The sequence below is a fragment of the Rattus norvegicus genome, chromosome 16 (assembly GCF_021556685.1).
Source record: "Rattus norvegicus strain SHRSP/BbbUtx chromosome 16, alternate assembly SHRSP_T2T, whole genome shotgun sequence".
NCBI lineage: Eukaryota > Metazoa > Chordata > Mammalia > Rodentia > Muridae > Rattus > Rattus norvegicus.
In genome coordinates this window covers 23,012,927-23,039,191 of record NC_141549.1, presented here as the reverse complement: position 1 = coordinate 23,039,191, position 26,265 = coordinate 23,012,927, and the positions used below count along the sequence as shown (strand labels likewise).

At 39.6% G+C, this 26,265-nt stretch overlaps 1 protein-coding gene and 1 long non-coding RNA gene across 2 annotated transcripts in view; one reads left to right on the top strand and one right to left on the bottom strand.

Annotated features, from left to right (window-relative positions):
• The window catches only part of LOC134482357 (uncharacterized), a 30,868-nt gene extending 4,888 nt beyond the window's left edge, over window positions 1-25,980 (bottom strand). Inside the window, exons 1-7 of the mRNA XM_087589372.1 lie at window positions 25,536-25,980; window positions 20,933-21,047; window positions 20,032-20,205; window positions 18,949-19,055; window positions 16,988-17,040; window positions 2,681-2,717; window positions 462-523 (exon numbers count right to left, since the gene is read on the bottom strand). Of these exons, the coding sequence (XP_087445498.1) occupies window positions 462-523; window positions 2,681-2,717; window positions 16,988-17,040; window positions 18,949-19,055; window positions 20,032-20,205; window positions 20,933-21,047; window positions 25,536-25,792 (805 nt within the window). The 5' untranslated portion in view covers window positions 25,793-25,980. The remainder of the gene's footprint in view (window positions 1-461; window positions 524-2,680; window positions 2,718-16,987; window positions 17,041-18,948; window positions 19,056-20,031; window positions 20,206-20,932; window positions 21,048-25,535) is intronic.
• Window positions 24,324-26,265, top strand: part of LOC134482364 (uncharacterized) — a 92,532-nt gene continuing 90,590 nt past the window's right edge. Inside the window, exon 1 of the long non-coding RNA XR_015639739.1 lies at window positions 24,324-24,355. This is a non-coding gene — a long non-coding RNA (uncharacterized LOC134482364). The remainder of the gene's footprint in view (window positions 24,356-26,265) is intronic.

The following is a 26,265-nucleotide window of genomic DNA, read 5'->3' as shown; positions in this document are numbered from 1 at the left end:
TGGAGCAGAGAGGAAAGGAAAGGCTGTCCAGTGACCGGCCCAACTTGGGATCTATCCCATGCATAGGCACCAAACCCTGATACTATTACTGATGCCATGTTGTGCTGGCAAACAGGAGCCTAGCATGGCTGTCCGCTAAGAGGCTCTACCAGAAGCTGACTAAGACAGACGCAGAGACAGCCAACCACTGGATTGATGTCTAGAATGCCTATGGAAAAGTTGTGTAAAGAAATAAAATGTAATTCAATAAAAAGAATGCAAATACATAAAACAACTTTAAAAGAAAAAAAGAAATTTCTTAGAAACAATATCTTAAGTAAATCTGAATTCTAAAAATGGTTGCCAGGAAGTGAAGAATGGATATAAATATATTCATATTTGATTTCCTTACTTTCCTAGCACAAACAAAGTTCTTTCTATAGTTAGGGTAGAATCAGTAGAGGACTTACACTTAATCTTACCTGAATTATGCCGGTTAGAGTTTTTCAAAATGGATTTTAGCTGTCCTGGTGGTCTTACTCCACTGTGGTGTATTTTAAGAATGTTATGTTAATATTCATACTAAACATTAATCCAATGCATTGGATTACTTCTTGCTTGATTTTCTAACTTATATTACATTATAAATTGTTTTAAAAAGCTATTCATTTGTTCTTTAACCAGTTGAGTATGTCTGGGAATACTTTACTTCCAACTTTTCCCCATGTAGAAGAAAGGGAAGGAAATTAGGCCCAAAAATTAGCCCAATGAAACCATTATACAGATACATATATACACACAACCACCTCTCTAGCTTTTGCTCTCATAGCTATACCGAGTGATATTTTTAATCTATAGATGCAATGGAATTAGTCCCCTGACTACATTAATCATAACAGTCTTTGCCCCTGATGCAGTAAGGCACCTATTCCCATGATACTTTGTGAATATTTCACTATCTATGATGGTACCACCCAAGTGGTTTGCTTGTCGAACATCAAATAGATTTCTGTTGCTGCTAGAGCTCTTCAAAACCCACCACTGCATTTGTAATGTTCAAGCTGCTCCTTCTTAACACACGCATGAATGAATCCCGAAGTCACAATCTGCCTGTTTCTGTGCCATTTATCCATTTTTATGAACATAATAAGGTAATAACAGAAACAAAGAACAATAAGACTAATTGCATTGAGACTGTGAAACTGTTTGCACTTCCAAGTATAAGTTAACATGCGTATTTTGCAAGGAGTCTTTGAACAGTTTTAGTATGGAAAAGTTTGAATCTTGATTTTGACATTAGCTTGTATGATTTAGGGAATCTTAAACATGGAGGGAATAAGTCATGTGATAGTATTTATAAAATGATTTCCTGATGCAGAGCCCAAATAAAGAGAACAACATAATTGTCCTCTCTTGTGGAGGTAAGTAATCCTAATGAGCACAGAATGAGCTTGAAATACACCTTTTAATTTTCTACCAAACCAGTGTCTAACCTAGCATCCTGGACAGGAATGGATGGGCCTTCACCTGTATGTTCATGTCCAACTGATATGGAAGGCAAAAACCTCCTTTATAGAGAGATAAATAATAGTCACATGGTCACTTAGTTCTATACATTCAGCTAATCTATTGAGATTCAAAGGATCCATTCCTGTGGAAAACTGATCATATGAATGGATATTTGATGGGTGGAGCTTTCAGGAAGACATGGGTCTTGTGGAATAATTAAAAGGTGAATGACTGGTTCCCATGAGTTCCCATGCCAGGTGCAATCACATGCTCTAGATGTTTCTCTGTCATCCATTTTCACACACTGTCTCCATAGCGGGTTGTTCTGTGGGCCATGCTAGTGTGGCCACATGCCAAGCTAGCCCCAAGCATTCCATAGCCTAGCACCGCTTCCTGTCACAGACTCTTCTCACACTCCCAACAATCCAGTGAAGTCATGACTCAACAAACTGTAACCCAGCAACTGTAACCCAGAGTCATATGTTAATTACTTAATGAACAATACATTTGCACAATCAACTTACAACCAATTGATAAGGACATAAACCACCCACTTAGGTAAGATATAGTTAGTTCATCTAGACACACACAAACCAGTATATATCCATCCCTTAAGAATAGCCATAACAACCTATAAATGTAAAGTGAGAAATGTTAATATCCACCTTCATGGAATCTCAGCCTTTCATTGGATGGACTGCAACTCATGGGTTTCTTCTAAGATATATGATATATGCTACACCTGACAAAAAGTTCCTTTGCCTTCATAGCTGGTGTCAAAGGAGGAAAGAAATGGTTGCCATCTTGTAGTAATGACTGACAACTGAGAATCATCCCACATTATGTACCGTGTCAGAGAGATGAATGCCTGAAATGATAACTATGAGTGTGGGTCTTAGTCCACAAATACAATTTAGTAAGGCTTTGAAAAGCTGAAGAATCTTAAGTGGACATTAACTTGCAGAGTTAATCCTAGCAGGCTCTTTTTAAAAACTGCATAGTTTTTTCTTGGAAATGGCATACTTGTGAGCATACTTTTCACATTCATATAAAGTACACTGAACAAATTTTAGGCTAAAATTATATTCAGAATACTGTGGGACCTGTAAGACACAAGTCTCAAAGTATACCCAAAAAGAATTTGCTTTTTATCTTTGCACTCCTCTAGTACTAATGTACTGTTAAGCCTTACCAGGACAAAGGCCTTTCATCTTTAAAAAACAAGACTTCTGAAAATAAAAACAAAATGTGTATTATTACAAGTATAGAAGAATATTACAAATAAAATTATGAAACTCATTTTTAGTATCAATGTCTATGAGAACAATCTATTGAGTACTCTAGAGTAAATATTCATTTGTAGCCAATTACGTCACTTAGAACCAATCCATTCCCTGTATATTTCAAATCAAAGATGGCAGTAATTTATCAAACATCAATGTCTAGAAATAAATACCCGTGAACAATTGTGATGATCCTAACTGAACTCTCTCAGAATGACAGAAAACCCAATCCTTACCAGTATAAAAACAATCAACTGTGATTCCTTTTACTCTGGGCTAATGATTCTTGAAAGAATAACAGATTGGGTCTGGTGGCGCACAACATGAATCCCAACACTGAGGAAGCAAAAGCATATGGATCACTGTGATTCCTTAGACAAAGAAAGCTACAATTTAGTGAGACCATATCTTAACCTAACCCCTAAAAAGAGAAAAACCCAGAGCCCACTTCATGACTCTTGCACCAGTAAACACCCATGGATAAAGAGTTGGCTAAAGGCCAGCATGAGAATACACTCGACAAGAACAAAACAATATAACACACCTGGAGCCCAGCTATCCTACTACATCAAGACCTGGATATGCGAATAAAATCAAAATACAATAAAATGACATTGAATCCAATCTTATGAATATGATAGAGGAATTTAAAGGAGAAATTATCAAATCCCTTAAAATATACAGGAAAATACAATCAAACAGGTGAGCAAAATGAATAAAATATGTCAACACCTGCAAATGATTAAAGAAGCAATAAAGGCAACCCAAAATGATGGAACCTTGGAGACAGAAATACTCCAAAAGAGAACAAGAACAGAAGCACAGCCAACACAATAAAAGAATTGGAAGAGATGATCTCAGGCATACATGATATACTCAAAGAAATTAATACGTCAACCAAAGAAAATATCACCTAAAAAGTTACTGACTCAAAATATTCAGGTAGTCTGAGACACTGTGAAATTTTGTACTAAGGATAATAGGAATTGTTCAAAAGTGAAGAGAGTACCAGCTCCAAAGATGAGAACACATGTTCAACAAAATCATAGAAGGAAATTTATACAACATAAAGGAAGAATGCCTATAAACTTAGAGGAACCTTACAGAACACCAAATTGATTGGTGTTAACAAAAATAAATAATAATCACTCATTCACAAAATGAGAATGGCAGGAATTAACACTCATTTGTTGTTAATATCTCTCAATATCAGTGAACTCATCTTCCCCATTAAAAAGGCACAGCCTGATAGGCTGGATGTGGAATCAGGGCCAAACTTAAGAAAAATAGGAACAGGAGAAGAAGATTCCCAGATGAAAGGCCCAGAAAATATCTTCAACAACATCATAGAAGAAAACATCCCAAACCTCAAGAAAAAGATGCCTACATACACACAAGAAGCTTACAGTACAAATAAGAGTTTACTGTGTCAGAAAATAAATCCTCCAGCTACATAATAACCAAAACATTAAATCCCCAAAACAAAGAGAGAAAATTAAAAAGCCACAAGGAGAAAGAGGCAAGTAACATATTACATATAAAGACAGAACAATCAGAATTATACCAAACTTCTCAACAGAGAATTAAAAGCCAGAAGAGCCAGAGAGATGTCTTACAGACCCTAAGAGACTATAGCTGTCAGCCCAGACTACAATACTTAGCAAAATTTTCAATCAATTTTACTCAAGATGGAGTAAAAAGCTATTCTGTGACAAAACCAAACGCAAACTATATCTTTCTACTAACCCATCACTAATCAGGATGCTACAAGCAAAACTCCAAGACAAGGAGAGTAACTGAACTCAATGAAACACGAGAAACTAATAATCGCATAGTAAAACCAACCAAGAGAAACACATGCAAACCAAAATCAAAATACCAAGTAAAAGCAATCATTAATTATTAATATCTCTGAACAGGAACAGATTCACTTACCAAATAAAAAGACATAGTCTAAGAGAGTAGATGCATAAACAGAATCTATGCTTCTGTTGCATATAGAAATGCAACTCAGCCACAAAGATAATCACTGCCACAGAATAAAGGACTGGACAAAAGGTCTGTAAAGCAAATGGACCCAAGAGTCAAGCTGCAGCAGCCAATCTAATATCTGGTAAAATAGACTTTCAATGAGAAATAATTAAAAGAGATGGGAAAGGACACTGCATATAAATCAAAGGAAAATCCAACAAGATGGTGCTTCAATTCTAAACATCAATGCTTGCGATACAAGTGCATCCTCCTTTACAAAAGAAACATTTACTAATTTTGTTAAAGCTTAAACCACACCTCCAATTCCACACATTAATAGTAGGGGACATCACCTACATATTATCACGTTAATGACCAACAGGCATGTCACCAAAAGAGAAACTAAACTGAAATGTAATGCAACTAGTAGATGACATGAATCAAATGGACCTAACAGATATCTGTGGTGGTTTGCCCTGAAGTTTCTGTATTTTGATGCTAATTCCACTGCCCCAAGGACAGCTGCCTAGTCACATACTCAGAACTCAGATGACTTCACCAGAACCACCTCCCCATTGAATTTGTAAAATACAGGTGAGGGGCAGGTACAGGATAGTAGGAGACCTGACACTGGAGGAGAAGCAAGGATGGGCAGGAGAGAAGCTTGAAGGAAGAGAAGGGGATTAACACAGAGAAGAGGAGAGAGAGGGGGGAGGAGCCATGGCAGGTGATATTAAGATTCTGCTCTGTGTATTTACAGGTTGTTATCAATCTTCCTAAGGGATGGATGGTACCAGGCCTTGTATGTTTAAGTGGCAACTATACCTTACCAATTGGATCAAAGATTATTGTGTTGTGTGTTCTTTTATGTGAGGGTTTGAGTGTAGGAAAATGTGCGGCTGGGCTGTGTTTCCGCCAAGATATCTAGCAGATATCTTGGGGCACCGAGGTACGGACCTAGCGGGGTAAAAGACAACTTTTACTTTTTTATTTTAATATTTTTACAACAACATATATCTATAGAAGCTGTCACTCAAATAAAAAAATATGTATCTTCTCAGCACCTCATGGAACCTTCTCCAAAATTGAACATGTACAGATACAGATCTACAACAGATACAAGAAAATACAAAAACAACAACAACAAAAGAACACCAAAATGCTTTTGTGTCTGATAAGGTCACCATGGACTAAAGTTGGACTATGTCAACAACAAAAACAATGGAAAGCCTACAATCTCATGGAAACTGAACAACTCTATGCTAAGTGACCACTGTTGAAAGAAGAAAAGTCTTTCTAGAATTCAATGAAAGTGAAGGCACAAATCATACAAACTTAGGGAACACAATAAAAGCAGTGCAAAAGGAAAGTTCATAACACTATGTCCCTTCAAAAGAAATGGAGAGATTTCATAATAGCAGCTAATCAGCACATATGCAATATTAAAAATAAAAACAGAAGCATACACGCTCAAGAGAAGATGGTATGAAAATTAAACATAGAAACATGGGAAACAATACAAAGAATGAACAAAACCAAGAGCTGCTTACTCAAAACCACTCTGACATGTCATTTGACACCCATCACAAAAGCAAAGATGAAAAACTCAAGTGAGAGTGAATGCTGGCAGGTTGTGGAGCAAAGGGAACACTAATCCATCACTGATGGACGTGAAACTTTGAACAACAACTTTGGAAATCAATTGGGTGGTTTCTCACAAAACTGAGAGAAAAAAACTGTTCTACCTCAAGGGCCAGCTATAACGCTCCTGGGTGTGTAGTCATAAAGATGTCACACTGTACCAAAGAACCACTTGTCAAACTATGTTCATAGTAGCTTTGTTCATACTAACCAGAATCTGGAAACAACCTGGATGTGCCTCTACTGAACAATGAATAAAGAAAGTGATGTATGGCTCCCAAACCCCGTGGGAGGACCGGACACTTCCAGTTTTTAGCGGGAGTCCGAATCTCGTGCTCCCTGCCTCCAGCTCACTGCTCCCAAACCCCGTGGGAGACAGAGCTCACCGCCCGGACAGGTGGGCACTCCTGAGACTGCAGAGCAGAAGAGACCACCAACACTGCCCACCCCTGCCCATATCCCTGGCCCAAGAGGAAACGGTCTCTGGGTTCCCGTAGATAAGGGCACAGGAGCAGCAGGTCCACTGCGTCTGAGACACCGCAGGAACCTGAAGGGACCAGCCAGATAAACGGTTCTCTGCACCCAAATCCTGGGAGAGGGAGAGCTAAACCGTCAGAGAGGCAGACACGACTGGTAAACCAGAAGAGACTGCACTCTGCCCACATCTCTGACTCCAGAGGAAAACACCAAACGCCATCTGGGACTCTGGTGCACGGGGGGCTCCCGGAAAGGGCAGCGCAGGTCCGCCTGGTTGCTGCCCCTGAGGAGAGATCATTAGCAACACCCCACGAGCAATCTTGAGCCTTGGGACCACAGGTAAGACCAACTTTTCTGCTCCAAGTGACCTGCCTGGTGAATTCAGGGCACAGGCCCACAGGAACAGCTGAAGACCTGTAGATAGGAAAAACTACACGCCCCAAAGCAGAACACTCTGTTCCCATAACTGGCTGAAAGAAAACAGGAAAACAGGTCTACAGCACTCCTGACACACAGGCTTATAGGACAGTCTAGCCACTGTCAGAAATAGCAGAACAAAGAAACACTAGAGATAATCTGATGGCGAGAGGCAAGCACAGGAACCCTAGCAACAGAAACCAAGACTACATGACATCATCGGATCCCAATTCTCCAACCAAAGCAAACACGGAATATCCAAACACACCAGAAAAGCAAGATCTAGTTTCAAAATCATATTTGATCGATGCTGGAGGACTTCAAGAAAGACATGAAGAACTCCCTTAGAGAAACGCAGGAAAACATAAACAAGTAGAAGCCTACAGAGAGGAATCACAAAAATCCCTGAAAGGATTCCAGGAAAACACAAACACTTGAAGGAATTAAAAATGGAAATAGAATCAATCAAGAAAGAACACATGGAAACAACCCTGAATATAGAAAACCAAAAGAAGAGACAAGGAGCTGTAGATACGAGCTTCACCAACAGAATACAAGAGATAGAAGAGAGAATCTCAGGAGCAGAAGATTCTATAGAAAACTATCGACTCAACTGTGAAAGATAATGTAAAGCAGAAAAAGCTACTGGTCCAAAACATACAGGAAATCCAGGATTCAATGAGAAGATCAAACCTAAGGATATAGGTATAGAAGAGAGTGAAGACTCCCAGCTCAAAGGACCAGTAAATATCTTCAACAAAATCATAGAAGAAAACTTCCCTAACCTAAAGGAAGAGATACCCATAAGCATACACGAAGCCTAGAGAACTCCAAATAGATTGGACCAGAAAAGAAACAGCTCCCGTCACATAATAGTCAAAAGACCAAACACACAAAATAAAGAATATTAAAAGCAGTAAGGGAAAAAGGTCAAGTAACATAAAGGCAGACCTATCAGAATCACACCAGAAACTGTGAAAGCCAAAAGGTCCTGGACAGATGGCCTACAGACCTTAAGAGAACACAAATGCCAGCCCAGGTTACTTTATCCTGCAAAACTCTCAATTAACATAGATGGAGAAACCAAGATATTCCAGGACAAAACCAAATTTACACAATATCTTTCTACAAATCCAGCACTACAAAGGATAATAAATGGTAAAGGCCAACATAAGAAGGCAAGCTACACCCTAGAAAAAGCAAGAAACAAATCGTCTTGGAAACAAAACAAAAAGAAGAAAAGCACACAAACATAACCTCACATCCAAATATGAACATAACAGGAAGCAATAATCACTATTCCTGAATATCTCTCAACATCAATGGCCTCAACTCCCCAATAAAAATACACAGATTAACACACTGGATATGCAATGAGGACCCTGCATTCCCTACAGGAAACACACCTCAGAGACAAAGACAGACTCTACCTCAGAGTGAAAGGCTGGAAATCAACTTTCCAAGCAAATGGTCTGAAGAAGCAAGCTGGAGTAGCCATTCTAATATCAAATAAAATCAATTTCCAACTAAACGTCATCAAAAAAGATAAGGAAGGACACTTCATATTCATCAAAGGAAAAATCCACCAAGATGAACTCTCAATCCTAAATATCTATGCCCCAAATACAAGGGCACCTACATACGTAAAGGAAACCTTACTAAAGCTCAAAACACACATTGCACCTCACACAATAATAGTAGGAGATTTCCACACCCCACTCTCATCAATGGACAGATCATGGAAACACTAATTAAACAGAGACGTAGACAGACTAAGAGAAATCATGAACCAAATAGACTTAACAGATATTTATAGAACATTCTATCCTAAAGCAAAAGGATATACATTCTTCTCAGGTCCTCATGGTACTTTCTCCAAAATTGACCATATATTTGGTCAAAAAACAGGCCTCAACAGGTACAGAAAGATAGAAATAATCCCATGGGTGCTATCAGACGACCACGGCCTAAATCTGGTCTTCAATAACAATAATGGAAGAATGCCCACATATACGTGGAAGTTGAACAATGCTCTACTCAATGATAACCTAGTTAAGGAAGAAATAAAGAAAGAAAATAGAGACTTCTTAGATTTAATGAAATCGAAGGTACAACATACCCAAACTTATGGGACACAATGAAAGCTGTGCTAAGAGGAAAACCCATAGCTCTGAGTGCCTGCAGAAAGAAACAGGAAACAGCATATGTCACCAGCTTGACAGCACACCTAAAAGCTCTAGAACAAAAAGAAGCAAATACACCCAGGAGGAGTAGAAGGCAGGAAATAATCAAACTCAGAGCTGAAATCAGCCAAGTAGAAACAAATGGACCATAGAAAGAATCAACAGAACCAAAAGATGGTTCTTTGAGACAATCATTAAGATAGATAAACCCTTAGCCAGACCAACTAGAGGACACAGAGAGTGTTTCCAAATTAACAAAATCAGAAATGAAAAGGGAGACATAACTACAGATTCAGACGAAATTCAAAAAATCATCAGATCTTACTATAAAAGCCTACGTTCAACAAAACTTGAAAATCTGCAGGAAATGGACAATTTGCTAGACAGATACCAGGTACCGAAGTTAAATCAGGAACAGATAAACCAGTTAAACAACCCCATAACTCCTAAGGAAATAGTAGCAGTCATTAAAGGTCTCCCAACAAAAAAGAGCCCAGGTCCAGACGGGTTCAGTGCAGAATTCTATCAGACCTTCATAGAAGGCCTCATACCAATACTATCCAAACTATTCCACAAAATTAAAACAGATGGAGCACTACCAAATTCCTTCTATGAAGCCACAATTACTCTTATACCCAAACCACACACAGACCCAACACAGAAAGAGAACTTAGACCAATTTCCCTTATGAATATAGACGCAAAAATACTCAATAAAATTCTGGCAAACCAAATCCAAGAGCACATCAAAACAATCATCCACCATGATCAAGTAGGCTTCATCCCAGGCATGCAGGGATGGTTTAATATACGGAAAACCATCAACGTGATCCATCATATAAACAAACTGAAAGAACAGAACCACATGATCATTTCATTAGATGCTGAGAAAGCATTTGACAAAATTCAACACCCCTTCATGATAAAAGTCCTGGAAAGAAAGGTATTCAAGGCCCATACCTAAACATAGTAAAAGCCATATACAGCAAACCAATTGCTAACATTAAAATAAGTGGAGAGAAACTTGAAGCAATCCCACTAAAATCAGGGACTAGACAAGGCTGCCCACTCTCTCCCTACTTATTCAATACAGTTCTTGAAGTTCTAGCCAGAGCAATCAGACAACAAAAGGAGGTCAAGGGGATACAGATTGGAATAGAAGAAGTCAAAATATCACTATTTGCAGATGATATGATAGTACATTTAAGTGATCCCAAAAGTTCCACCAGAGAACTACTAAAGCTAATAAACAACTTCAGTAAAGTGGCTGGACATAAAATTAACTCAAATAAATCAGTAGCCTTCCTCTACACAAAAGAGAAACAACTGAGAAAGAAATTAGGGAAACGACACCCTTCATAATAGACCCAAATAATATAAAGTACCTCGGCGTGACTTTAACCAAGCAAGTAAAAGATCTGTACAATAAGAACTTCAAGACTCTGAAGAAAGAAATTGAAGAAGACCTCAGAAGATGGAAAGATCTCCCATGCTCATGGATTGGCAGGATTAATATAGTAAAAATGGTCATCTTACCAAAAGCGATCTACAGATTCAATGCAATCCCCATCAAAATAACAATCCAATTCTTCAAAGAGTTAGACAGAACAATTTGCAAATTCATCTGGAATAACCAAAAACCCAGGATAGCTAAAGCTATCCTCAACAATAAAAGGACTTCAGGGGGAATCACTATCCCTGAACTCAAGCAGTATTACAGAGCAATACTGATAAAAACTGCATGGTATTGGTACACAGACAGACAGATAGACCAAAGGAATAGAATTGAAGACCCAGAAATGAACCCACACACCTATGGTCACTTGATTTTTGACAAAGGAGCCAAAACCATCCAATGGAAAAAAGATAGCATTTTCAGCAAATGGTGCTGGTTGAACTGGAGGTCAACATGTAGAAGAATGCAGATTGATCCATGCTTATCACCCTGTACAAAGTTTAAGTCCAAGTGGATCAAGGACCTCCACATCAAACCAGACACACTCAAACTAATAGAAGAAAAACTAGGGAAGCATCTGGAACACATGGGCACTGGAAAAAATTTCCTGAACAAAACACCAATGGCTTATGCTCTAAGATCAAGAATCGACAAATGGGATCTCATAAAACTGCAAAGCTTCTGTAAGGCAAAGGACACTGTGGTTCGACAAATCGGCAACCAACAGATTGGGAAAAGATCTTTACCAATCCTACAACAGATAGAGGCCTTATATCCAAAATAAACAAAGAACTCAAGAAGTTAGACCGAAGGGAGACAAATAACCCTATTAAAAAATGGGGTTCAGAGCTAAACAAAGAATTCACAGCTGAGGAATGCCGAATGGCTGAGAAACACCTAAAGAAATGCTCAACATCTTTAGTCATAATGGAAATGCAAATCAAAACAACCCTGAGATTTCACCTCACACCAGTGAGAATGGCTAAGATCAAAAAGTCAGGTGACAGCAGATGCTGGCAAGGATGCAGAGAAAGAGGAACACTCCTCCATTGTTGGTGGGATTGCCGACTGGTACAACCAATCTGGAAATCAGTCTGGAGGATCCTCAGAAAATTGGACATTGAACTGCCTGAGGATCCAGCTATACCTCTCTTGGGCATATACCCAAAAGATGCCCCAACATATAAAAAAGACACGTGCTCCACTACGTTCATAGCAGCCTTATTTATAATAGCCAGAAGCTGGAAAGAACCCAGATGCCCTTCAACAGAGGAATGGATACAGAAAATGTGGTACATCTACACAATGGAATATTACTCAGCTATCAAAAACAATGCCTTTGTGAAATTCATAGGGAAATGGTTGGAACTGGAAAATATCATCCTGAGTGAGCTAACCCATCACAGAAAAACACATATGGTATCCACTCATTGATAAGTGGATATTAGCCCAAATGCTTGAATTACCCTAGATGCATAGAACACATGAAACTCAAGATGGATGATCAAAATGTGAATACTTCACTCCTTCTTTGAAAGGGGAACAAGAATGCCCATGGCAGGGAATAGAGAGGCAAAGATTAAAACAGAGACTGAAGTAACACCCATTCAGAGCCTGCCCCACATGTGGCCCATACATATACAGCCACCCAATTAGACAATATGGATGAAGCAAAGAAGTGTAGGCAGACTGGAGCCGGATGTAGATCTCTCCTGAGAGACACAGCCAGAATACAACAAATACAGAGGTGAATGCCAGCAGCAAACCACTGAACTGAGAACAGGACCCCCGTTGAAGGAATCAGAGAAAGGACTGAAAGAGATTGAAGGGGATGAGATGCCATATGAACAACAATGCCAAGCAACCAGAGCTTCCAGGGACTAAGCCACTACCTAAAGACTATACATGGACTGACCCTGGACTCCGACCTCATAGGTAGCAATGAATGCCCTAGTAAGAGCACCAGTGGAAGGGGAAGCCCTGGGTCCTGCGAAGACTGAACCCCCAGTGAATGTGATTGTTTGGGGGAGGGCGGCAATAGGGGAGGAATGGGAGTGGAACACCCATAAAGAAGGGGAGTGGGAGGGGCTACGGAGATTTTGGCCTGGAAACTGGGAAAGGAATAACACTTGAAATGTAAATAAGAAATACATAAGTTAATAAAAAAAAGAAAGTGATGTATACTTTCAAAATGGCATATTATCCCACTATTACAAACAAAGGCAGAATGAATTTTGCAGGTAAATCAATGGAACTTGAGAATATCCTCCGGAGTTCAAACAGGACATGTGTGTTATGTACTCACTTATAGATGGTTATTGGCCAAAAATACAGACACCATGCTATTATCCACAGACTCAGAAAAGCTACACAAGAAGGAATGCACAAGTGAGGATGCCTGAATCTCACTTAAAGGAGTGCATAAAGCAGTCCTAAGAGGAAGACGGAGGGAGTGAACTGAATAGAGAAGAGATACGGAGGGCTATGGGATGGGTTTGGAATCAGGTGTGGGTAAGGAAGAGGAGAGATGGATGGATGGTCCTGAAAGTGAATGGAAATCTGCAACTGACAAGGGTGAAGTTTTTTTTTTTTAATGAAAAAAGACAATGTGGGATACTATTCACCTACTAAAGACAAAGACATAATGACCTTTGCAGGTGAATGAATAGAACTTGAGAATATCTTCCTGAGTGACATAACCCAGACCCAAAAGACATGGATGGCGTATACTCACTTCTAAGTGGATATTAGCAATAAAGTACAGGATATCAATACTATACTCAGGACCAAAAGAAGATGAAGAAGAAAGGACCAAGAGAGGATTTTGAATCTAACTTAGAACATACCGGAAAATACTCAGAGGAGGCAGAGGAAGGAAGGAACTAGGTGGGAGTGGGTAAATTTGAGACAACTGAGTGTTTCAGGATCGGGTCTGGGGAGATACAGGGGAGATGGCTTGACAGCCATGAAAATGAATGGATAGCTGCAGCTGGCAAGGGTGGAGATGTCAAAAAAATTCACTTGGTCATCACATTAGATGCTGATAAAGCCGTTGATAAAATCAAGCACCCCTTCATGTTAAAAGTCTTAGAGACCTCAGTGATCAAATTTGCATACCTGAACCAGCCAATAAACACTAACAACTTATATGCAGAGAAACTTAAAACCAGAGAGTAAGCAAAGCTGCCCACATACAAAAGAGACCTCACAAAATCTACCAAAGAACTCCTACACCAAAGGTGATAAACCCTTACAGAAAAGTGTCTGAATGCAAGATTAACTCAAATAACCAGCAGCCCTTCCTCATGCAACAGTTAAAATGGATAAGAAAAATTTAGTCAAGCAAAACCCTTTACAGTAACCACAGATAACATTAAATAGCCCAGTACAACTCTAATCAAGCTACTTAAAGACCTGCCTGTCAAAAACTTTATGTCTCTGAAAAAGGAATTAACAGGACATCTGAAGATGGAAAGGTCTCCTATACTACAGATGGATAGGATTAACAAGGTGAAAATGGCCATCTTACAAAAAGCATCTTCACAGTCAATGCATTTCTCTTCAAAATTGCAAGACCATTATTTACAGACCTTGAAAGAGCAATTTTTTAAAAAACAAAAAACCCATGATAGCTGATAGATACATAGATGATAGATAGATAGATGATAGATACATAGATGATAGATACATAGATAGATAGATAGATAGATAGATAGATAGATAGATAGATAGATATCTTGAATAATTAAATAATTTTTGGAGGTATCATCATCCCTGATATCAAGACATATCACAGAGCAATCATAACAAAAGCTGTATAGAATTAGTATAGAAACAAAAAGTTGACCGATGGAATCAAATCAAAGAAAAAACACACATACCTACCAACACATGATTTTGACAAAGGCAAAACCACACAATGGGGAAAATAGGAAAGTTTCTTCAACAAATGGTGCAGGTGTAACTGTATGTCTGCATGAAGAAGAATGCAAATAGATCTGTATTTCTCAACCTGCACAAAACTCAAGTTCATGTGGATGAAAGACCTTGACATTGAAGCAGAAACTTCAATATACTGAGGACATCGGTACAGTAGACAATTTCCTGAACAGCACACCACTGTCCCAGCCTCTGAGATCAATGATTGATAAATGGGGACTCACAAAACTTAAAAACCTCTGTAAAGCAAAGGACACCATCAAAAGGACAAAAGAGAAGCCTACATTTTGGGAAAAGATCGTCATCAGTCTTACACTTCACAGAGAAATAATGGTTAAAATATATAAAAAGCCCAAAAAGTTAGACAGCAATAAACCAATCTGAATATGGTGTACAGTGGTAAACGAAGCATTCCCAGCCGAGGATGCTCAGGAGGCCGAGAGACATCAAATGCTCATCTACAGTCATCACTGAATGCAGATCAGAAGGACCCTGAGTCCATCCTACACCAGTCAGAGCAGCCAGAATCAAAACCTCAAGGGACAGCCATGCTGACAAGGATATTGAGCAAAGGGAATATTCCTCCATTGTTGGTGGGAGAGACATTAAAATCCCTTTTCTTTTTTTTTTTTCTTTTTTTCAGAGCTGGGGACCGAACCCAGGGCCTTGCGCTTGCTAGGCAAATGCTCTACCACTGAGCTAAATTCCCAACCCCTAAAATCCCTTTTGAAAAGCAATTTGGCGGGTTTTTTTTCCAAAAAATTTGAAATAGTTTTTACCTTAAGACACAACTATGTCAATCATGGGCATATACCCCAAACTTGCTCCACCATACCACCCAAGCACACTTGCTTAACTATGTTCATAAAACCTCTCCTTGTAATAACCATGGACAGGAGACAACTGAAAAACTGATTAAGGAAATGTGGTATATTTGCACAATGAAATAATACTCGGCTATGAAAAACATGGAATTTGAGAAAACTGCAGGCAAATGGATGGGATTGGCAAACATCATACTGGATGAGGTAACTGAAACCGAGAAGGACAGGCATGGAATGTACTCACTTAAAGGTGAGGACCTTAGCAGCCATAAATTACAGAATAACCAGGCCACAGTGCACAGACCTAAAGAAGCTAAGTAATGAGGGCCCAAGGGAAGATGCATGAATCTCACTCAGGAGGGAAAATGAAATAGATATCAGGATTCGATTGAGGGAGGGAAATTTGTAGGATGGGGAGGGGAACTAAGGTGCAGAGCAGGTGTGGTGTGGGAGCTAGGACAGAAGATACCAGTGGAGAGGCATCTCTGTGGTGAAACAAAGACCAGGAACTATGGGGGCTCTTAGCAGTCTATCTATGGAGCTGAGACTTGCAGAGCCTACTAGCAGCAGGTGATATGCAGTTTTCAGTGGTCATCTTCTGTACCAGGGGAGACTTCCAGGAGAAGGAGGAGAACACCAAAGCACTCAGAAAAACATCAACCCAAAATTTATCCTACCACCAAGATATGCAGGTTAAAATGGAACGGACATTAAGGAGATACCAAACCAATAACTGGACCAACTTGAGACCCACCCTGTGGGAGAGAGCCAGTCTTTGACTCCATTAATGATATTTTGCTATGCTTGCAGACAGAAGCCTTGGATAATTCTTCTGAGAGTCTTCATCAAGCCCTGGATAGAAACAGATGTACACACCCACAGCCAAATAAATATCAGGTGGAGGTTGGGGCGTCTTGTGAAAGAATTGGGTGAAGGATATTGAATTCAAAGGAGGACAGTGCCATTGAAGGTTCAGAAACACAACAAGAAAACCTACAGATTAACCAACAGGGGCCCATGAGGGCTCACAGGGACTGAACCACCTATCAAAGAGCACGTCAGGGCTGCACATAGACCCCATATTCAGAGGTAGCAGACGTGCAGCTTCACGTGCTCTTCATGTGGACTCCTGGTTTACTGAAGTGAGGGCAGGTTCTCATTCTGTTGCCTGCATTTGGATTCCTTTCTGCTAGCTGGGCTGCTTGTGTGGTCACAGTAGGAGAGGAGCTAAAATGTCCGCACTATTTTATCTAGGGTGAATAAGACCAGCTACAATATAGTAAATTTATATATGATATAAAAATCTTACCTTCCAAAAATCTTACATGCTTCACTTCTTTTTTATGTGCTGGTGTTCTTGCACTGTGGCATAGATTTATAAGTTATGGTTATTGCACTATTCATAAGAAAAACATTTAGCGAGCATTTGAAGCCCTTTATATTTCAGTCCCCTGTATCTTAGTTTAGATGTTCACAAACAATGTTTTTTGAAACCGGATCTCACTATGTAGCCATGCTGGTCTGAAACCCACCCCATAGACCATGTTGGACTTAACTCACAAAGGTCTGTGTGTCTCCTACCTCCCACAGTCTGGGATGTAATTCATGGAACTACAGGTCTAGTCAAACAATTTTGAATTTATTTTTCAGCAATTCACTATGACTGTTGACTGGTATCCTTGTGACTTTCTCAAGAGAAAACATGAGGCATGGTTAGCTTTTAAATAGAACACAAACTAAAAGGCTCAAGCATGCATACACACAATCAGTCAATCAATCTCTCTCTCTCTCTCTCTCTCTCTCTCTCTCTCTCTCTGTCTCTCTCTCTCTCTCTGACTCTCTGTCTCTCTCTCTGTCTCTCTCTGTCTCTGTCTCTGTCTCTGTCTCTCTCTCTCTCTCTCTCTCTCTCTCTCTCTCTCTCTCTCTCTCCTCCCTCCCTCCCTCTTAAAAACTCTAAAGAGAATATTTGCCTTGCTCAGGGATGTATGGCAGTAGACTCTTAGGGAACACTAGGAGGAAAGATTCCAGGTCTGCAAGGAGATAAGAACTCCAGAGGACAAACAACAAAGTGAAATAACCTGGACGCCTGGGGCTCTCAGAGACTGAACCACCAACCACAGAACATACACGGGCTGGACTCACACCTTCCCACTCATATGTAGCAGAAGAGCAGCTAGGTTTTCATATGGGTCCCAGTCAACTGGGATGGGGCCTATCAAAAAGCTGTTGCTTATACATGGGATACCTCCTTCTAGCTGAGTTGCCTTGTCTGACCTTGGAGAGAGAGGAAGTGTCTACCCTTGCAGAGACTTGAAGTGCCAGGGTGTGGGGATATATAGGGGATCCATGACTGCTCGGAGGTGAAGGGGAAGGGGAACCGGAAAGGACTGTGGAATAGGGAGACTGAGACAGGGTCAGTGAGTTTGATGTAAAATGAATAAGAAAAAATAAAATTAAATATTTCAAAGAGCATTAAGTTTTGAAAGGAGAGTGAGCTCTCTCTAGAAAGGCTCACCTTAAAGCACAGATCTGTTGTCTGGAAATAATGGCTCAACATAAACATTAGGTAAACATGTGTACTAAACAGGGAATTTCAGCATAATAATTTTATTTCATATGGAAGGGAATATAGCTTTGTAAGATCAATTTTTTTAGAGCTAAACATTCACAAAATCTAGGAGAAGATTTATAATTCTAAAATACCAGAATATGTGGAAGGAAATGAACTATTTATATATCCACATTAAAAGCTCCATCTGAAATGTGACACAAAAATGTCTTGGACTGCAATATCACCAACATTGCTAGTTAATTACGGGATGAAAGTTTACCGAACACCTCCTAGCAAAAGGTAGTTTTCTACTGCATTGGACATTTCAAACAGATCATTAGGAAACACTATTTATTACCTGTGATTATGTAACATATAATTCTAAAGATATGGCTTATACTGTCATTTTTAAGGTCAGAAATTATAAAAACTGTGTCAAAATAAAAAATACTGAAGTAGACCAACAGCTGATCTAGCTTATTCTTTGTCTTGGTTCATGACTCACGAACTGAACTACTGAGCTATGTAGCACTCCTGGTACTGCTGTTCTTTTGTTGTGTTGGAACAGTCTCTTTTCTAGCTCATATTTCGTGTGTAATAAGCTTTCTAAATATTTCTCTGAGTTTTTCAAATCATTTAATATCATATTAATATTCCTGACTTAAGCAATTCTCACCATCAAGAACAGCACTAAGATTGTAGAAGAGAAGAAACTGTACCTGTTTGACACTTGCACGGCCTGTGCATCTGCACTCATTGATTCTAAGAAGTTTATCATTTCAGTCTGATTTTCATATGTTGCAAGTTGCAGTGGTGTCAAGCCATACTGTAAAGAAAACAATATTACATTTTATAAAACAACTTGTTTCTCAACTGAAAGTTCATCACAGATTTTGTGAACATAAACACACACTGTACTGAGTCACAAGGCATCATTTTTCCTACAACACCTGCTGTGCTTTCCACACACAGCTCTCTTCTTCCCTTTGACACATCTTTTGTCTACACAACACTGCATATGAACACCAATCCCTTCCAGAATTTTCCCCAAACACTCAATGGTTCCAATCTTCTTAGCTCCAAAGACTAGGACCTCCATGGACACAACCCCAAAATATAAAGTTTGGTATGCCCCTGTTGAAGGAGTGTGCTCAAGAGGTATCTGGAGCAGAGTTTCTCAATCTGCACTCCAAATATATTTCTTTTCTAAACTAAAAATTATCTCCCAAGGGCAATAGCATCTTCTATGAATACCAAAACTTTTGAAAATCATAAAAATGTTTTGTATATTTTCTCAATGATCAGATTTTCTAATTTGCCTGACACCTCTCTCCTTTCCCAGTCTGCCCTCATCCCTGAGCCAAACACACATCAATACCTTCTTAGCAGCAACCCAGTTCTATATATTCTATAATCATTAAACTTGAAATGTATTTCTTTTTCTTGTTGGTGTAGATGTGATGTGATGTGTGTGTGTATGTGTGTGTGTGTCTGTGTGTGTCTGTGTGTGTCTGTGTGTGTCTGTGTGTAATCCTAAAGCCTATAATCTTGAATTTCAAACTTAAAGTCAACGCTGAGACAAAATATGCTATTCTGTGGGTTTTTTGGCACTAATTATAAATACACACACACACACACACACACACACACACACACACACACACACATATTTAAAGAGAAAAAGCGTTCCTCTGAACACATTCAGTGAGAATGCTTGAGGTTCTGCATGTAGAAAATAGGTCTGAGTGTCCCAGCTAGAAGTAGCTAGAAGTGCATTGGGAATGAAGTTGAATGACCTTTACCTCTGTTTTGGCTTCAATATCTACGTTGTACTCCAGGAGCATCTTTACAATTGCTATGCTGCCCCTGGAAATGGCATGGTGAAAGGCTGTATTCCCACTGTAATCCATCAAATTTGGATTAGCATTGTGCCTGAGCAATACACAAACACAATGTGTGTTGTCCCGCTGCGCAGCCTGTGGAAATTGTACAAAGAAATACATCTTCACTTCAAGGAAGCCAAGGGAGACATTTCTACAATGGCACTGAATAGTTTCTCTGAAATCAGACAGAGTTTTAGTTATTCATATTTTCCCTCCATTTTGACACAAGGTCTTCTTAAATACTCCAGGCTTGACTCATTTAATGATCTCCCCACCACATCTTTTTCCAAGTGGTAGAATTAAGGGGTTCTACCAACCCACCTAGATGTCCTAAGCACTCAGGTCTGTGCTGGTTGGCTGTCACAATGCAGAGATTGCTTGTTTGCTTAGATTTTGTTCTTTTTGCCAATGTGATACATGCTTAATACACCTGGAAAGATCCTCACTTGAGGAATTGGACTGGCCTCTGGGGCACTGTGTGGAACTATTTTTTTTTATTTAGACAGAAGTAGGAAAGCCCAAGGTCTTGTGGTAGGGGCATGCCTGAGTTCAAAGTTGTATAAAAAAAAGCTGACCAAACCTGTGTAAAAGCCATGGAAAGCTGCATTCTCCCCTGATCTCTAGTTTAGTTCTTCCCCCCAGTTCCTTATTTGAGTTCCTGACCAGGTTTCCCATGAGGATCAACTGGGATGAATAAATGTAAGCTAAATAACTTTTTCCTCTCCTGAGTAAGTTTTGGTCTGTGTTTTCTCACAACAACAGAAACCAAACAAGGACACCTCTAATCCATTTCATACCAAAACAGATGGCCAATAGCTACCTTAATCAACGGTGTGCAGCCTTCATCATCCTGGATGTTAATGTTGGACTTATTTTCTAATAACAGTGTCACTACATCTGGATGGTTGTGGGCACTCGCATAATGCAGCGATGTCCTGCAAATTGAAAACACATTTAGCAACATCTCTGAATTCCCAGTAAGACTATCATCACCTGTAAGTACTACATAATATGAAGGTGATTTCTATCTGATGGAAGAAAGTAACTACAATGTTCTTATTTATTGAGGTCTACTCGAATGTTCATTTACTGTGCTAGGGATATGGTACATGACTCTTCCTATTTAAGGCAGGTGTTCTATCCTGACCTTCTTCGCTGCTCAAAGCAGCCTGTCTGAATCCTAGAAAAGTTCCCAAATTGATCTCAGCTTGAATTTAAATCATACTCTAATATCTGGAACTTACTAGTTACTCCTCGGTATTTTCAGGAGCTCCATGACTCCATGTCCCCATCCAAGGGATGAACATTAAACATATCTTAATAGGGGCTACTCTGATGTTTCAGTTCGAATGGGGAAGAAATCTGCTACAACACTACAAGCATTTCCAGCTCCTGAGAGCTCAGCATTTCCTGATCATGGTAATGATTTCTCTTCCTAGTGATAACAAACAGAACTATTCTGTGAGAGAAAAACAGGATTTTATCAGCAGTACACATAAAAAAATTCATATAAAAGAAGTTTACATTTCTTAATCCTCCTATCTTATCTATTGTGGTTACCTTCATTTTCATTCACATTTTACCCTCTCTAAGAATGGAAGGTCATTTATCCTTTTTATTATTTTACAACTATAATTAGCAATACTTTTAGCACTTTACAAAATTAAAGGTAATTATCATGCAACCCATTGTGGCCTACATTAAACAAAATATGTCACAATCAACAGGTAAGTGGCAATTTTACCGGTCACTTGCATCTATGTACATTTTTAACAGTGAACAAAATATAAGCCCTCAGTCCTCAATACTTTCTTTTATTTTTATTTTCACATTTCATTTTTTATGCCCATATGTAACACTTCTATACTCGGTATAGAAACAAGGACCTCATGCTTTGCCGTATATTGATCAATGTGCCCATGGACTCACACCAAAATCAGGTAAATATTGCTACAAGGTAATAACCTATGGTGGCATAGCTGCCTTGCTTGAGATTCATAGAGGTTCAGTAAAATGAAAGAAGGGTTCCAAAGAGTAATGTTCATTTCATGTTATATTTAAATTTATAGAATGTAAGGAAGCTTGACTGGGCAGAGAAATGAAGTTTTACAAATGGGAAGATCTTGAGAGATATTAGAACGTGTATTCTACACAGGGGATATCTAAGTTACATGTGGGGAATAAATGGACTGACAGAATGAAAAATTACCATTGGACAATTCACTGTTTTTAAAGAAAATATTCAATGAACAGAAGAATATTTTAAAACTAAACTTCATTCTTGTATTCTTTATATGAAGCTCCACCTTAAAGACTAATTAACATCTTAGAATAACAAAATGATCAAGAAGCATGTGAACTAGGGAAAATATGCTGGTGTGTCATCGATTCCCCTTCAACCATAAAGACAGGATATAAGAATGAGGTGCTAACCTTTAAAAGTCTTGGAAAAATCAGGAATTCAAAGCTTACTATAAACATAGGAAAAGCAATATACAGCAAACCAATAGCCTACATCAAACTAAATTGAGAGAAAGTTGAAGGAATACCACTAAAATCAGGGAGTAGTCAAGGATGCCCCCTTAAACAAATTCAGCAAAGTGGCTGGATACAAAATTAACTCAAACAAATCAGTAGCCTTTCTCTATTCAAAGGATGAATAGGCTAAGAAAGGAATTAGGGAAACAACACCTTCAGAATAATCACAAATAAAATAAAATAACCCAGTGTGACTCTAACCAAGCAAGTGAAAATCCTGTTCGGTAAGAACTTCAAGTCTCTGAAGAAAGAATAGAAGATCTCATAAGATGGAAAGATCTCCCATTCTCACAGATTGGCAGGATTAACATTATAAAATTGGCCATCTGTCCAAAAGCAATCTACTGATTCGACGCAATCTCCATCAAAATTCTAACTCCATTCCCAATGGAGGTAGAAAGAGCGATTTGGAAATTCACTTGCATTAACAAAAAAACAGGATCCTGAGAACTATACTCAACAAGAAAAAAAAATTCTGGGGGAATCACCCTCCCTAACCTTAAGCTGTATTACAGAGCAATAGTGATAAAAATGTTATGATACTGGTACAGCGATAGGCAAGTAGATCAATGGAATAGAATAGGAGACCCAGAAATGAACCCATACACCTACCTATGGTCACTTGATTTTTAACAAAAGAACTAAAACCATCTAGTGGGAAAAAGATAGCTTTTTCAACAACTGGTGCTGAATCAACTGGCACTCAGCATGTAGACTGCAAATCAAACCTTTCTTATCACCCTGTACACAGTTAAAATCCAAGCAAATCAAGGATCTCCACATAAAACCAGATATACTCAACTTAAAAGAAGAAAACATGGGGAAGAGCCTAGAATACATGAGCCTGGAATACTTGGGAAAATTTCCTGAACAGAACAGCAATAGTTTATTCTCCAAGATCAAGAATCAACAAATGGGACCTCATCAAATTGCAAAGCTTCTGTAAGGCAAAGAGTACTGTCATTAGAAAAAAATGGCTACTAACAGATTGGAAAAGATTTTTATGAATCCTACATCTGATAGAAGGCTTACAACCAATATACACATAGAATTCAAATAGTTGGACTCCAGAGAATCAAATTACTCTATTACAAAATGGGGAGCAGAGCTAAACAAAGAATTCTCAATTGAGGAATATCAAATGGCCAAAAAGAACCTAAAGGACTGGTCAACATCTTTAGTCATCAGAGAAAATGCAAATCAGTACCACCCTGTGATTCAACGCCACACCAGTCAGAATGGCTAAGATCAAAACTCAGGCAACAGAGGTAGGCGAGGATTTGGAGAAGGAGGAACACTCCTCCTTTGTAGGTGGGAGAGCAAGCTGGGACAACTCTGGAAATCTGTTTGGAGGACCCAGCTTTACACACTCCTGTGCATATACACAAAAAGGGCTCCAACATAAAACAAAGAAACATATTCCATTACATTCACAACAGCCTTATTTACAATAGCCAGGAGCTGGAGAGAACCCAGATATCCGTTCATCTAAAGAGTTCACATGGAAAGACCCCTGGCTTCAACTGCATATGTAGCAGAGGATGGCCTTGTTGGGCACCAATAAGAGGAGAAGCTCGTGGTCCTGCCAAGGCTCTAGCCCCGGTGGAACGGAATGCTAAGGCAGGGAATCCGGAAGGAGTGGGCAAACGGGTGGGGGTGAACCCTCATATAAGAGGAGGAGGGACGATGAGCAAGGGGGTTCATGGTAAGAACCCACACACACACAGAGAAAAAGGAATGAGGGGCTGGGGTAGTTGTTAAAACTCAACTGGTAAAGCATTTGTCCTGAAAACCTGACTGCTGATCTTGGGATAAGGGGATCCGCAAAGGTCACTTGCCTACAAGTGTGAGGATCAGTGTGCTCCAAGACAGTAAATAAAGCACACCATGGACTTGCTTGAGTGGAGTCTCCAGAACAGAGGGACGATGGGCTGGAACCCACAGGGAGGCCTGCTTGCCTGAGCTCAGGCCTTAGAACCCCATGGTGGTACAACATAACTAGCAGTCGACATTGTCTCTGACCACCACACCCTAAGCTCCACACGTGTGGGGCACAGGAAGTGAGATGAGGACAATCTCTGTCCTTCACATGTGTATCGATGTAAAAACAACAGTACAGAAGGTGATTACATGGGAGCATGGTCACAGTTCCAGTTCTAAATGTCTTTGATCCATTATTATTTTATACTATATTATTATATTGTATCATATACATTATATTATATTATACATTATTATATTGCATCATATTATGTATTAAGAAAGTCGTCATAGAATCAGGGGGAGTGGGAAGTGGGATGGAAGAGGCAGGACAGGATATAACATTGAAATGTAAATGTATGAACTATCTAATAAAAATGAAAAAACAGAAAACAACAACAACAACAAAGAAGAAAGAAAATCTAGATAGGGGTCTTGGCAATAACAGCTCTAGTTTTGTTTAGTAGAGAACTCAGTTTGATTGCTAAGACACACAGGGCAGCTCACAACTGTCTATAGCTGCAGTTCCAGGGGATCCTGCACCAGGTTCTATCACAATGGTACACAGAAAATACACAGAGGCAAAACAACGGTATTTATGTGTGTGAGTGTGTGTGTCTTTTTGTATGTTTACAAAATGTAAGGGTTAACATAAGAATAAAATTATGTAGTTTCATTAAGGCCTAGGAGCTGCTGTTCCACAGTGTGGAGGTCTCATACGACTAAGAGCATTTAGCAGGTATAAAACCCAGGGGTCCCCAGTGAAAATGAGCCTATGTATGACCACTCTCTACCCTCAGATTGTAGCCCTGGAAGTTGATTTGTCTTCCTCCTTAGCCCTGAGTGTCCCTAGCAGTTCCTACCCTCCTCCTTTTACTCCCCTCATCAATTTGAAGCCCCATTACCTGCCCCTCCAATCAGATTCATCCACATGATGATGACACTCATGGATCATACTTTCAATTTTCTCCACGTCCCCAACACAGGCCGCTGTTTGTAATCGACCCACGGGATCATACCCGATCAGATAGAGGGGAAATTTCGTCGTTTTCTTTTGACGCAGGCATCCAAAACCAGGACAGGAGCGCCACAGACGGGTGTACCAGCGTCCCCTTCTGGGGAACTTCAATGCCAGAGCATCATATTCAAAATCTTCCTCCATTATGGAGCGCTAGGGCCGCCCAGGACCTTCTTACTCTCTCTTCCCTCCCATTTAGCTAATCTCCACCTCCCAAATTATACGATAAGAGTTTCCTAAAATCACCAATTCTTGCCAAAGAAGTGTAGGCAAGACCTGCTCGTTCAGGGTTAACTGAACTATACTTCATCACCTAGTAACACAGCTGCACTGGCACCACCATAGTGACATGCTCTGAGCTCACAATGGAGCTGGCTTACGGACTGTACCCTATGCTTATGCTCCATGTGTGCCCCCCTCAGACTCCACTGTTAGGAGCCCAGCCCCCTCAGTGCTTGTTCAAAGCTCTGTCAATGTTGACGCTGAAGTAGATCTATTTGCATGGCCTTCAAAGGGAGTACTGAGGGCAGTTAGGGCAGCCATTGCAATCTGTAACCCTAAGACTGGCCTGATGGACCTAAAAAAATCATCCTGATTTGGCAAACCCAGACCCAAAA